The sequence below is a fragment of the Cardiocondyla obscurior genome, linkage group LG07 (genome assembly GCF_019399895.1).
Source record: "Cardiocondyla obscurior isolate alpha-2009 linkage group LG07, Cobs3.1, whole genome shotgun sequence".
In the NCBI taxonomy this organism is placed as follows: domain Eukaryota; kingdom Metazoa; phylum Arthropoda; class Insecta; order Hymenoptera; family Formicidae; genus Cardiocondyla; species Cardiocondyla obscurior.
The window spans coordinates 4,371,639-4,385,791 of NC_091870.1; the positions used below are offsets into that span (position 1 = coordinate 4,371,639).

The 14,153-nt window shown below is 35.4% G+C and overlaps 1 protein-coding gene across 1 annotated transcript in view; it reads left to right on the forward strand.

The window, feature by feature from the left end:
* The first annotated feature begins 11,512 nt into the window (after positions 1 to 11,512).
* LOC139104059 (odorant receptor 13a-like) overlaps positions 11,513 to 14,153 on the forward strand; it is a 40,796-nt gene continuing 38,155 nt past the window's right edge. Inside the window, exons 1-2 of the mRNA XM_070659286.1 lie at positions 11,513 to 13,406; positions 13,822 to 14,149. Coding sequence (XP_070515387.1) covers positions 13,156 to 13,406; positions 13,822 to 14,149 — 579 coding nt within the window. The 5' untranslated portion in view covers positions 11,513 to 13,155. The remainder of the gene's footprint in view (positions 13,407 to 13,821; positions 14,150 to 14,153) is intronic.

Consider the following 14,153-nt stretch of genomic DNA (forward strand, 5'->3'; position numbering starts at 1 on the left):
ATAAAAACTAGATTTAAGCAAACATTTCGCTGTTAGCGCTAACATAATGCGGTATTCCCACTTATATTTATGAACAATGGGAATATCGTGATGCATTGGCGCTGATAGTGTAGTGCATCGTTTTAGTGCGTTGGTAATAACGGGTTCGGGGCCCCGCTAAAAAGTGTGTGTCGGTAATGACTGGTACGACGTCTTGCTTAAAAAGTATTTCGGTGATGATAGATACGTGTGTCTCTAAAGTGCCCATCGAAAACAGTGGGTGGTAAGTAACGATTCAGACCCCTTCGTGCAGTTAGGTCCTTACGCTTTTTTGGAGTCCACTCACCATTTGGGATCTCGCGCAGAGTTAGACTCACCTGGTTAAATTCGCGCAGTTAGATTTGTCCGCGTTCTTAGCCTGTGGTTACGTCTAAACCGTTTTCCTTTCACCATTAGTCTGTTTTCTTCTCCCTGCTCCCCTTCATCCACAAAGTTTTTCTATTCCCGCGCCCCCTTGTCCCGCATTCTCCTATGCTTCCGCACCCCTCCTGAGATTTTTGGATTAGAACCCGCCCTATTATGCTAATAGTTATATATGTCTTATTGTTTCCAATTGTTACTTTTTACTTACTGTTGTTAGAAATGTTATTTTGGACAACATGTGTTCAAAATAAAGCACCTAACAATACTATTTTAAATTACTCGTTGATTACTTCTTGTATAAAATAAAAAATTTGTGACAAATGTTATACATATAGTATCAAGTGAGACATGTAACCCAATTGTTCGTATTTTGCTGTTTTGTATTTTTATTAAAAAATAAAGATGCGCTTTAGTTTTTTAAATAAAATTGTAACGATTGCCATAATAATTCACTGAGCGACCACCGGTTCGGAGAGTGTCACCTCAAACGGGGCGATCGTCACTAGTGACTTGCTGGGCAACTACCAGCCCAGGGTAGCGCCTTAATCGTTATTATCACTGAGAAACTGAAAAATGGGAGGTTTTCCAACTACTCAGGCTCACGGTATAAGAGGCCGCTTCGCGGCCGAAACTGTATCTGTTTTATCCCGGAACTCCAGCAGGCCCAATCAACCAGCAGCCAAGCTCCGACACTTCCAGTATTGTTTCTTTATCTTTCCAACTTAGGATCACCCGGGTCATTTTAGATAACGCGGTCGGGAGCACTCAATCGCAGCCGGGCGCATCCGTAATACCGAAGTGTCGTTCTCGAGAGCATACGAGGCGGCATTTCCGGGCAATCTTTCCTATTCTGGGTTCACTCAGTATGTTTCCGCAATGATGCGTCTCGGGAGCACTCAAGCGCACTCCAGACTCACTCGGAGCACAGGACTTCCTAGTTGGATGTACCAAACTAAACTCCCCAAGGTTCACTTTTCGTACGCCTAATCGCACCCGAGTGCACTCCTGCGGTCGTGACCCTTGAGACACTATTTCTAACTGGATACTTTTTTCCACTCGCACTGGTGCAGTTTTAACCGCACCGGGGCGCGATTGAACATCCCGGGCTGAGTAGTTCTCACTGCACCGCCCGACACACCAAACAACCGGGAACCCCGGGAGAACCGCGGGTCTTCGAGACCACCGCGCTGACCGCCACTGCGCTTGTTCGCATCCGACACCGTGCAACTCGCCGTGATCGCCCAAGCAACGTCCAACGACCCTGCGAGTGTGAGTGCGTGCACCAACCCCTCCACGACATTAGAAAAGTACTTCGGCAAAAAAAAAATGTTTAACGCGGGAAAATAATGTTGGTAAATACCGATATAAGATATATAATATATAGCATGTGAAGAAACACTTAATAATCACGTTTTTCCTTAGAGAGAATAATACCGTATGCTTTACTTAATAATCTTATTACATGTAAGAAGTGAAGAACAAAAAATTTTACATAGTCTTAAGAGATGGCTCTGACTGCTAGACTTTTTTTCTGCCATCTATGATTTGAATACAGAATAAACTAGTACAATATAAATTAATCTACAATAAAATGGTTTATATCTAACACTCCTCTTCATTTTATTGATTTAAACCGGCCATTTCTCTAAATTTTATGTTTCTTCAATCTCAGGGGCTTTGTCATCAGATCCGGAATCATTTCCTCGGTTGAACAGTACTCGCACGAGACAACTCCTTGATCAATGTAATCTTCAACAAACTTAACTTTTGTATCAATGTGTTTACTTAAATTTGTTATTCTCTTAGTTTCTATGAATTTGAGACAGCTCTGATTATCTTTATAGATCTTAAGTGGTCCTTCTATATTTCTTCCCATTTCAATTAGCAGACGTTTTAATCAAAAAGTTTCCTTACATGCTTCAGATAATGCAATGAATTCCGCCTCCATGGTAGACAGTGCCACGACGCTTTGATTGCGACATGCCCAGCTGACAACTCCACCGTTGACGAAGAAAATGTAACCGCTGTTTGATTTTCTGTCTGCCTCGCTCTCCGCCCAGCTTGCATTCGAGTATCCGTATAATAATTCTCTTGAGTTTTTATTTTTGAGTGCTAATTTCAAATGCTGAGTTCCCTTTAAATATCTTAGCACGCGTTTCAGTTTGTTCCAATCTTCCTGTGATAGTTGAGTTATCTTTTGTGCCAGAATTGATACGCTAGCTGATATATCTGGACGCGTGTTTACTGATATATATAGTAGATTCAATTAATTTCTGATAGTTATTATTTGTTAACAATAAATCATTATTAGTGTTGGTGCTGTTTAAATATCCTGTATTAATCGGTATACTTGATGGTTTTGCATCTTGAAGATTAAATTCAACCAATATCTTTTCTATGTATATTGTCTGACTTATGTGAAATACTCTATCCTTATCTCTATTTACATCAATTTCTAGATAAAGTTTTATGTCACCCAAATCTTAAACTTCAAAGTATTTAGCAATGTTAGCCTTTATTTCGTTTATGTTTTTATTCAATTTTGCTGTAAGAATTATATCATCTACGTAAATTAAACGATAATGTTTTTGATCCCTTTTGACATAAAGACATGGAAATGTAGTACATTGTATAAAGTTTATTTTTAATAGAACTTTGCTTAACTTTTCGTACCAAGATCTTGCAGATTGTTTTAATTCATAGAGACTCTTATTTAGAAAACAGACCATGTGTTCCTGATTATTTTCGATAAATCCAGTCGGCTAGTTCATGTAAATCTTCTCCATTTAGTTTACCATTAAAAAATGCTGTTTTAAAGTCTAGATGTCTGACGATATAATCTTCGCTTGAAGCTATTGCTAGTAGCGTTCTAATTGTTGCTTGTCTTGCAACTGGTGCAAAAACGTGATCATAATCTGTTCCGTATTTTCGTGAGAAGCCCTGTGCTACTAAGCGCGCCTTAAACCGAATATTGTTTTCTTTCAGATCCCTTTTTGCTTTGTATGTCCATTTACATCCGACTGTCTTGCGGTCCTTTGGTAGTTTACATAGTTTCCATGTTTGATTTCTTTTAAACGATGAAATTTCCTCTTCCATTGCCTGAATCCATTGTATTTTATTTTCGCTGGACAAAGCTTCTGATAGTGTTTTAGACTTCTTCATTTCATTATTGAAATTCTTTACTGTATCTAATTGTTCATAACGTAAACGATCTGGTATCTTTCTTTTTGTAGAACGCTTTGAGATTCTTCTTTCAGTTGGTTGTATCTCCTCCTAAAGATTATCTTCCTCAATTTCTTCTGTTTCATTGTTTCTTCTCTCGTTGTCATTACCTTGCGATTCTTTACCGCTTTTGGAACACGTAATATCGATGAATGACTGATAATTTTTATTTGAATTATTTGCAGATTTATGCAGATTCATTCATTTGGTCTTGATGACTTCTTGAAATCAATCTCGATCTCGTTATTGTCCTCGTATGCTGTTTCTCTTTCCTTCTGGATTTCTTGACAAATTTGACCTTATGCTGCATTTTTTTTATCCATTTTTATATTATCAAATCGGACATCTTGGCTTATAACTAATTTTCTTACCTCAGAATTGTAGCAACTATATGCCTTGGAATTTTCGTTGTAATCAACGAAAGTCATTGGTTTTGCCACGTTGTCAAGCTTTCTGCGCTTTTCAACTGGTATGTGTACAAAACATTTTTGTCCGAACATTTAATAGATCTTTATCTTTACTCTTTTATTATGCCATTCTTTGTATGGAGTGACTGTAATGGCTCTAGTTAGCAAATTATTTTGTAGGTAATTTGCCATATTCACGGCTTCTGCCCAAAAGATGTGTGACAAATTTGCGTCCAGCATCATACAACATGCTATTTTGACGAGTGATTTTTTTTTTCTTTCAGCGACACCATTTTGACTTAGTGTATAGGGTGCTGTATATTGTATTTGTATACCTTGGTCCTTTAAAAATTCTACAACTGCATTACCAGTATACTCTCCTCCTCGATCTGTTCTTATTACCTTTGGCCGTTAAAAAATTTTATTTTCCACCATTTTTACATATTCTTTAAATTTAGCTTCAACTTCTGATTTCTCTCGAAGTAGATAAACCACCGTGTATTTTGAAAAATCGTCTATGAAGGTTAATATGTAGCGTTCCTTGCTAAACGACATCGTTTGCATACGGCCATAGACATCAAAATGAACAAGGTCGAGTACGCTTGTGGACCTGTTTGTTGACTGTTTGGAAAATGGCAAACGTGCCATTTTTGCTTGAAGACAGACCTTACATAAAATTTTAATTCTGCAGTCATAGAATTATATTCCGTCAACCATCTGTTTTGAACACATTTCCTTAATAGCGTTTGGATCCCTGTAACCTAGAACTTTATGCCAGTAATGTATACAATGAGCATTTAAATTATGCCTTTGTTCTGTAATCTCGTTTACTTTATCAAATTGTTTTAATATATACAAATTGTTACATGCATCCGCGACTGCTATTTCATTATCGCCCTGTTTGATTTAACAGATGTTATTTAAAAAATTAACCGTAAAACCTTTACCAATCAGCTTTTTACTGACAGTAAACTGCCATTTATTTCTGGTGCATAGAGGACATCTGTTACCATAGCGAAAGATGATTTTCCAGATGAATCTGTTAGTTTGATTTTACATGTACCTTTACCGTTTATATGGACTTTCTTACCGTTAGCAAAATTCAAATAGACACTGTCATCATATAAAACAAAAAATTTCTTGTTGCTTTTGACGTGACTTGTCGCATCTGAATCTATAATCCAGTCATTGCGAATGTGAGATGATACCATAAACGTAAAAACGTTATCTTGTTCAACCTTATTTGCTTTATTATTCTTTGTTGTCTTTCTACTATTTACTTTTTCTTCTTTATCCTTATTTTCTCTCCATGTTTGGTATTTGTGACAATCCTTCTTGATATGTCCGTTTCTTTTGCAGAAGAAACAGAATAATTCTGTGTCACCTTTAAAACTGCATCGTCTTTGTTGTCCTTTTCGCCGCTAGATTCCTTACAACGATTGTATTTATCAATAAACTTTGATTTTACCAGAGACATTGTTAAGTCAGCTTTTTGCCTGGTTTCGACTGCTGTGATTAGTGCATCATAACTTCTGGGCAGGCTACTTAGGATCATTACAACTGTCCATCGCTCAGACAGTTGTTTCTCACCGAGGTCAACCAATTTTTGGAATAAATTAGTTAATTTAGAGATGTGTTTTTTCATATCACCTTCTTCATCCTTTCTTGAACTGTATATTCTTCTCATTAAGCTGACTTTGTGCTTAGTGAATCTTTTTCATGGTATTCTTTCAGTGCTAGCAGCGTTGCTGATGCCGTCGTCTTGGTTCTAATGAGGCATAATTGACTGTCCTCGACTAGCAAACCAATTGTTGAGCGAGTCTGATCGTCCCGTCGTTGCTAATCATTCACTTCTCTGCTATTTGAGTTCTTCGATGCTAATTCCGGTTTTGGTTTGTTGAGAACGCTCCAAAAATTCTCTTTGATTAGTAATAGTTCTAATTTGTATTTCCAGGTGAAATAGTTTTCACCGTTCAGCTTTGCAATTGTGATTTTTGTTGCGTCGGCCATTTCTTTACTTTATTACACGCACGTGTGTCCGTTCTTAATCTTACTTTTCTCCCGAGATCAAACTTTAGTTAGTAAGTGTAATTTATGCGGCGACCTTTCGTGCTTCCCTTTATGCTCTGAGCCCATAACCTGTTGATAAATACCGATATAGGATATACAGGGTGCCCAGTTGATGTAAAAAAGTTCTTAGTTGTAGGTTGGGCTTCCGAAAAAGTAGAAAAGTTCTATACGGTTTTGTAAGTTAGGCGTTAATAACCGAGAAAATAACATTTAAAGATTTGACGTCTCCCGTGCGAGCAAAAACGCGCCGTTTGAAGCTACCGAGACGTTAGTGGACCTAAAGGTGTGGCTTATCTTACTCTATTCACAAAGAAATGAGTAATCTATGAATCTCTGTAAATAGAGTGGGATGGGCCACACCACCACTCTATTTACAGAGATTCATAGATTACTCATTTCTACTAACGTCTACTAACGTCTACTAACGTCTCGATAGCTTTCAGCGGCGCGTTCTTACTCGCACGGGGGGCGTCAAATCTTTACATGTTATTTTCTCGGTTATTAACGCCTAACTTACAAAACCGTATAGGACTTTTCTACTTATTTTCGGAAGCCCAACCTACAACTAAGAACTTTTTTACATTAACTGGGACACCCTGTATATAACGTGTGAGAGAGCACTTAATAATCACGTTTTTCTTTAGAGAGAATAATACCGTATGCTTTACTTAATAAACTTGTTACATGTGTAGGATGCATGAGTTATTAGAAAGAGAGAATGAAAAAGTAAGAGAGAAGAAGGAAGAGATGTATGTGTTGTGTGCGTGTAAGTGTGTGCGTGAGAGAGGGTTGACGATTGAATCCAAAACGGATCAACGACGCTCAACAATAAGAGCCAAATGACATCAAGCTTTCGCTGAGAAAATGTATGTATGTGTGTGTGAACAAATAAAACAACAGTCGTCGTTGCTAGGAGAAGTTAGTTGTTACAGACACGAAAGAGCTAAGATGAGAAAGATCTTTGAGATTCTGTCTACGAGCCACTGAACGTAAAATATCCTTATTAATAAAAATTTCATTAGCATTAATACTTTATTTTTCCTCGTTTTGCATCCTATACATGTAAGAAGTAAAGAACAAAAAATTTTACATAGTCTTAAGAGATGGCTCTGATTGCTAGACTTCTTTTCTGCCATCTATGATTTGAATACAAAATAAACTAGTACAATATAAATTAATCTTCAATAAAATGGTTTATATCTAACAAGTAAAAATGGTGATTTTTAGCGAACATGATAGGAATATATAAAAAAAAATGGAATTAAAAAGAAATAATGTTTAATATTTTAGTAAAAAGCATATTTATGTACTGTATAAAAAATTAATTTACTGGATGAGTTATGCTACCGCTGAGGTGACAACGTGGTCATGGCCGGTTACAGAAAAATGACAAAAAAGCGGGTGTTAATCTTTCGATACAATTATCAAGTCACTCAGAGACAACGTGATATGCAGTTGGCCGCGAGATGATGTTAACAATGAGTTTCCGGATGAGTGAACAATGAGTTAAATCTGCCTGTTACTTATCAATCGAGTTCGCAATGATATGTAACTTCAAGCGTAATTACATTAATTATCACGAGAAATAGTCTGCAAAGTCGGATGAGCTACTGAGCACGAGGTTCAACACGTCTCGTGCTGCCGGATGAATTCTTCCAGATGATTCCATCGATGAGTCTTTCTGAGTTGCACACGTCGATGATTTTGATGATTCCACACGATGAGACAATGAGATGAATCAAAACTGATGAGACAAGATTATTGAGAAAGCACACTGCACTCTTGATGCACACTAGGCGATCTTCACACAGCAAGTGAGACAATGAATGAGGCTCGAGTCGGTAACTCCGATTCTCGAAGGCGATAATCGAACGACGGATCGATATCAATCGGTCGCCGGCGATCGGCCACAAGGTGCTGCCCTGCGCCAGTAGCAAGACTCATTAATACAATCTTTTAACATGTACGAAATGACAATTTGGGGATGGAAAAAAAGAAAAAATTGAAGCTAGAAGCTTTACAGGCGAAATACATAAGATTGACTTTGATATTTAAAAAATATACATTGACCGTCTGAAATAGTGTTTGTTTTGCGGCGACGGTGACAAGTGTGCATGAGCTAGCGTGGTGTGCGTCAAGCTGCACAACAAATTGTGTACGTGTGCCGCGGGCGCCGAGAAAACCGAGATGTCAGGAGAAAATGTGGTAGGAAACATAGGCATGTTTTATTTTCTATAGCGTAACGTGCGCTTGAGAGAGAACGCTTGAAGCTGTAGTTTGCTGATTAGAGGCATGCAATAGTTCTCTCACTCGCACGCGTTTGTTTAAGCGGGTGCGCATAAGAGAGACATATTCAGCGCAGACGTTCATACTTATAAATATAATTTTCGCCGTTTTAATTACTGAATTGATTTAGCGATCGAATGGTGTTAAAAGATTACATAGTTGAAAAAAGAACATAGTTGAACATGGGGCCGCCGCTGGGCAACATCTCGTGGCCAATCGTTCCGGTTCAATATCAATTCGGCGTTCGATTATTGCCTCCGATTCTCGAAGGCGTTGCTGGCTCGTGTGTCTCTTAATCATTCACAGTTCAGAGATCACCTTGTGTACATTAACGTGCAGTGTGCTTTTTCTCAAAACTTCTACTCATCGTTCTGCTCATCCCATCATCTCATTGTTTCATCGTACTCAATCATCAGAATCATCAGCACCGTGTGCAACATCGACCGAATCATATCGATGAACTCATCAGGCAGCACGAGGCGTCTTGAGCCTCGTGCTCTGTTACTCGCCAGTTTTCGCAACCTCGTGACCCATATTAATTAATATAATTATACGCGGTAGAATTCTCTTACTGTGAAAGCGACCGAGCAATCAAGTGTCAGAACTCATGAAACTATAGTAAAATTCATCGGTGAGAACTCAGTGCGGATCTCATTCATCTCGGCCACGTGCGGATCACTCTGTCTCCGTGTGACTCTTTCTAAAACCACAAAAGACTAACACTTGTCCTCTCGTTCTTAAGCGAACCGGCTACGACCGCATTGCCATCTCCGTGGCGAAGTTAAACTAATTTTTTATACATACATTTCTTTACAAATGGGCATTATATTTATATTTTTAATTATGTATAAGAGAAACAATTTTTTTAATGTGAGTAGCTTGCCTGCCATCGATTTTCATATCATCATTAATGGTGAGTATGGAGTGTAAACAAGAGCATTGAGAAGTTTGACTAAACTTTCTGAGATAAACATGAATTCTGAGCCAGTATCCATGAGAATTCGAACTTAATGAATGGTTAATGATGAAATGATTGTTGCCAAAGCAGTGGCTAAAAGCGTTGAGCCCGATGAATATTAAAGTGAATATTAAAACTTGCGTCAGCGATTACACCGGATCTTCAATTGCATGAACTGGATGATAATGACTTGTCTGCTAATGTCGAATTTACTAATGCTTCATGAAGCATAATATAGTGACGTTTCAAACACTTATTTTATTTGTGTGAGTTTTGACATGAGATTACATTGTGGCGTTCTACGTAATTATAGCATAGACGCGCTTTCTATATGACCTTGAGTCTTTTTTCAGATTAATAGTTCCTAAACATCATATAAATGACGATAAAGTATTTGCCATTGCAGCAGTTGCATTAATAATTTGATGTTGAATCGGTTGCTGTTGTGGCAGTGGTTGCGGCTATTGTTCTGCGATGAGTAGTTCTTGAAGAACAAGATATATAAGTGTTTGAGGTAGTCTTGAGTCGCTTAAGTGCTTGAGCGCGAGATTTGAGGAAAGTTTTAAATGCCTCGAACGTTAGATATTCGAGTTCAACTCCAAGCGATGTTTCCCATAGCTCTTGGGTTGTGCTATCCAACTGACGTGATGTTTGGTAGAAGAGGACTCAGTCTCACATTTTATCCGCTACTTTTAGTGTAAGCAGCGATTGCGTTATCTCTTCATGGGTGAATAGAAGTTTATCTGATAAAGCCGCGCTTCCCTTGCTTGTCAATAAGTCCGAAAAAATGCGATCGAGATGTGTCTGTATGAAGAGACGTTTATTCTTATATTCTCATACTTTTCCGTAAGTGTTAACCATAAGACGTGAGTGACTCGGATGTGAGTGGAAAATCTAAAATGAGTGATTCTTTTGTGGTTAAAATCTTTCGGGATGAGTGGGTTGAAAGACCGTTTTGAGATAACTGATTGTTCGCTGGGTTGCAGTGTAGGCAACATATACTTGCATAAATGTCTCTTTGGTAAAACAATTATGATTCGGCATGGACAAAGTCCACGTCACCTCAAAATATAGAAGTTTTTTTAAAAACGCCTTATGAGTATTTTCAACTTGAGCCGGTAGATGAAAGAGTTCTTCCAACGAAATTTCTGTATGAGATTGCGGCAGCGTCACCTTTTTCTTTTTACAGGTTTTTAAATTTGTTGTCAGGAAGTGTGCAAATGCATGACTACATAGTTATTTTTTCCGGACAAGACATAAAGCATAACTTTTGTTACAAACTTTTTTAATACAACAATTAATTTACGAGTCATTTGAAATCGTCATATTAGATGCCACACTCTACATATGTTTAATATATTTATAAATTGTTATTTTACAGATACTAATTTTATTATAATATTTTGTTTAGTGATATAAATCTTAGAAAAAGTAAAGGAAAAGATATCAAGTGTACGCACAGAGAACAAACTGATACATATTAAATACATTAAAAAACTTTTAAAAATAAAAATGCATACAGAATTACTGTTATTAAAAGTTCTACATAAATAGTGTTAACAAATAAAAGTGTCAACTATGATAAATCCATAAAAAATGACCTTTTTAGATTTTACATCGTTATATCTCAGCTTCTAGACTAATTAGATTAACAAAAAAAAACATTTATAATATACATATCGACCCCAATCTTTTTATTAAACCTACTTAAAGTTTAATCGGCTTTGCCGTTATATAAGATCCAGCAACTCGCTATCGCCAACTCTTCGACTCGCGTTAAGATACGCTGCGGTCTTTCTGTGCATACACTTGATGCAAGACATTCCCGCATCTTTTGATTTCAGATAATAAATTTTGTCACAAATTAAAAAGGAATGTATGTAAATATTATATAAACAATCTAAACTTTTTGCTAGTTTTTATCTTCTTATTTTTGCAGAGTAAATCAATCGCAAACGCAGCTTACAACACCTTTTGGTACAATGCAAAACCTAATGAAAGCCGAATTTTATTAATCTTAATATTGAGATCGCAAAAACAATTAACTATAACAATTGGAAAATTTAACAATCTATCTTTGGAAGTTTTTGCTAATGTAAGATTTTATAAATAATATTAAAAAAAAAAATTTTTTTTTTAATGTAAAATAACTATATTTCAGATTTTGAAAGCTTCTGCTTCTTATGTATCAGTATTACTTGCAATGTCTTAATAAACAAAAAGATATTGATTAAAAAATCTACATAAATATACATAATTGGATAATATATACATATATTAAACCATTTTAAATTATTATATGTTATGTACATATTTTATTTTTTCATATCTTGATTACGTTTTGCTTATTTTTTCAAATTTTAAAATTGAATAGAGTATTTTCTGATAGATTTCGATACAAAGGTGAAAATCTTAATCCAAACTGTACCATAGAAACACTTAAGCATGGTGGTGGTTTTGTAATTGTGTAGGCATCGTTCTCATGAAATAATCCAGGATTAATTAAAAAAATTAATGGCATTATGTATAGATTGCAATATCTGGACATTGTAATGAAAACCATAGTACATTATGCATGTAAATGTAGGGAAAACAATGTCATATTTCAGCAAAATAATGATGCGATGCATACTGTTAAATTGAGAAGTAGTATTTAATAGATAAAAATATTACTGTTTTACCATGGCTATCATAATGATCGGATCTCAATTCGAAAGAGAACTCGTAGTACGTTGTTTAAAGTAATGAAAAAAAACATAAATAAAAAAATTTGAGTGACTTTTTTACACTGCAATTGATACAGAATAAAGAAACATTTCAATAGAACAACGTGTAAACCTAATTTATTAAATGCCATAAAGATGTGCTGCAGTCATTAAAAATAACGATTACTTTATAAAATATTAACTTTTTAAGGAATTATTATTATTTATGTTAACATAAATACTTGTTTTATAAATAAGTCTTAAATTAACAACCGCAGCAAATGCAGCAATGAAAGTTTCATGTTTATTCTATTAAACACTGTTTATGTTTTAAAAAAGCACTAGAGTATAGAGTGCAAATGTATGTTTAAATTGTAAGAATAACTGAAAACTGTTGGGCACTTGGTTTAGTATATCTAATATAATGCAATAATCTACTAAAAGATAATCGTTTTATACTTTTACTCGATACTGTACATAGGCTCTTAATTAACAATCACTTTAGTTGAATATCTAAACTGAAATAATTTATCTTCTTTTTGTAAAATTTTCTCAGGATTTTATTCCATTATTTGTAAAGATTTAATATCATTTTCTTATGAATAGAACTAAGATTTAACATCATTTTCTTCTGAATAGAACTAAGATTTAACATCATTTTATTATGAATAGAACTTATGTTTGTTACTTTGTTCAGAAACATGTTTTAACAATAGTCACTTTAGCGATCTTTATTTTTGTACTCATACATTAAAACTTTTTCTTATTTCCTTACATTTTTAAAGTAAATCACTCGCAATAACAGCGGTCGAAGCATTTCCTGATCCGGAAGCTAACAAATAATGCCCTGGACGACTGTTCACTTATCGAGGTCTGTCATCATCATTCGATCGTAGTAACTTTTTTCTATATTTCTAAGTATATAATGAAAATACTAGTCTGTCATTCGCAATTGGTCGATAGCCATTACGGTGGGGCTAAATGCATCTTGAAGCTTATTCTTCAGCGAGTACGTGAAATGATTGTATAAAAATCTTGCCTACAACTTAAATTCATTTTATTTAACTACATTAGCAAGTGAACAAAACGTGAAATTTTACACATAATGGTACTGACTAGTACTGTTAGTCGACCAGTTGAGATTGGTCTTCGTCTTACTGGAATATGGCCAAATTCCTCGATTCTCATACGATTGTTTTGGACAGTAATAATGGGAATAGGGCTAATCTTCCAATATCGTTATCTTTTAACGCACTTTAGTACCAAAGAGCTGCCAAATCTGATAGATGGTTTAAGTACTACTTTGCCATACAATCTTCTCTTTTTCAAATTAATTGTTCTGTGGGTGAATAACCGGTATGTGCTATTTATATTATAGGTTTATAAGACTTTCTTGTATATTTGTGTGAAATTAATTTTGAAAACTTAAAAATAACAATTATAAATGAAAGAAATTAATTTCCAAGCAAGATTATGTTAAAATATTTACCAATTTAAAACTTAGTTTTGAATTATATAAAAAACTGTTTTGTATTATAAAAAATAATGTAAATGTTACGTATTTTTTTTACTACTCATTAATGTTACAATACAACTGTTTAGAATTATCGATGGTATTTCACGAAAAATCTATCATACTGTCTTTAATAAAAAAAGAAAAAAGAAAATTAGCTTAGCAATACATTTCGTAGTTTTCTTTACAAAACATTTTTTGTTATATATTGCAAATATAAATTAATGTTACGACTTATCAAAAAGTATTATATTGTAGAATATTCAAAGATATTCTTTCGGCAATGTTCAACGACTGGCACGAATGTTCCAACATATACGCTATGATTGATAAGGCGGTCCTTGCACATCGATGTTCAAAATTAACCATCGGTGTTTACTCGATGGCAGTATTGCTTTACAGCACTGCGTCCATTAACTTTCGTAAGCAGAGTAATGATGATTGCCGGGAGTTACTTATAAAAATGGAATTGCCTTTCGTATTTTGCGAATCGCCAATTTATGAGATCGTGGTATGCGTACAATTCATGCATTTAATGGCGGTTGCTTCCGCCATAGGCATGCTTGATGCTTTGATGGTTACGTTGGTGA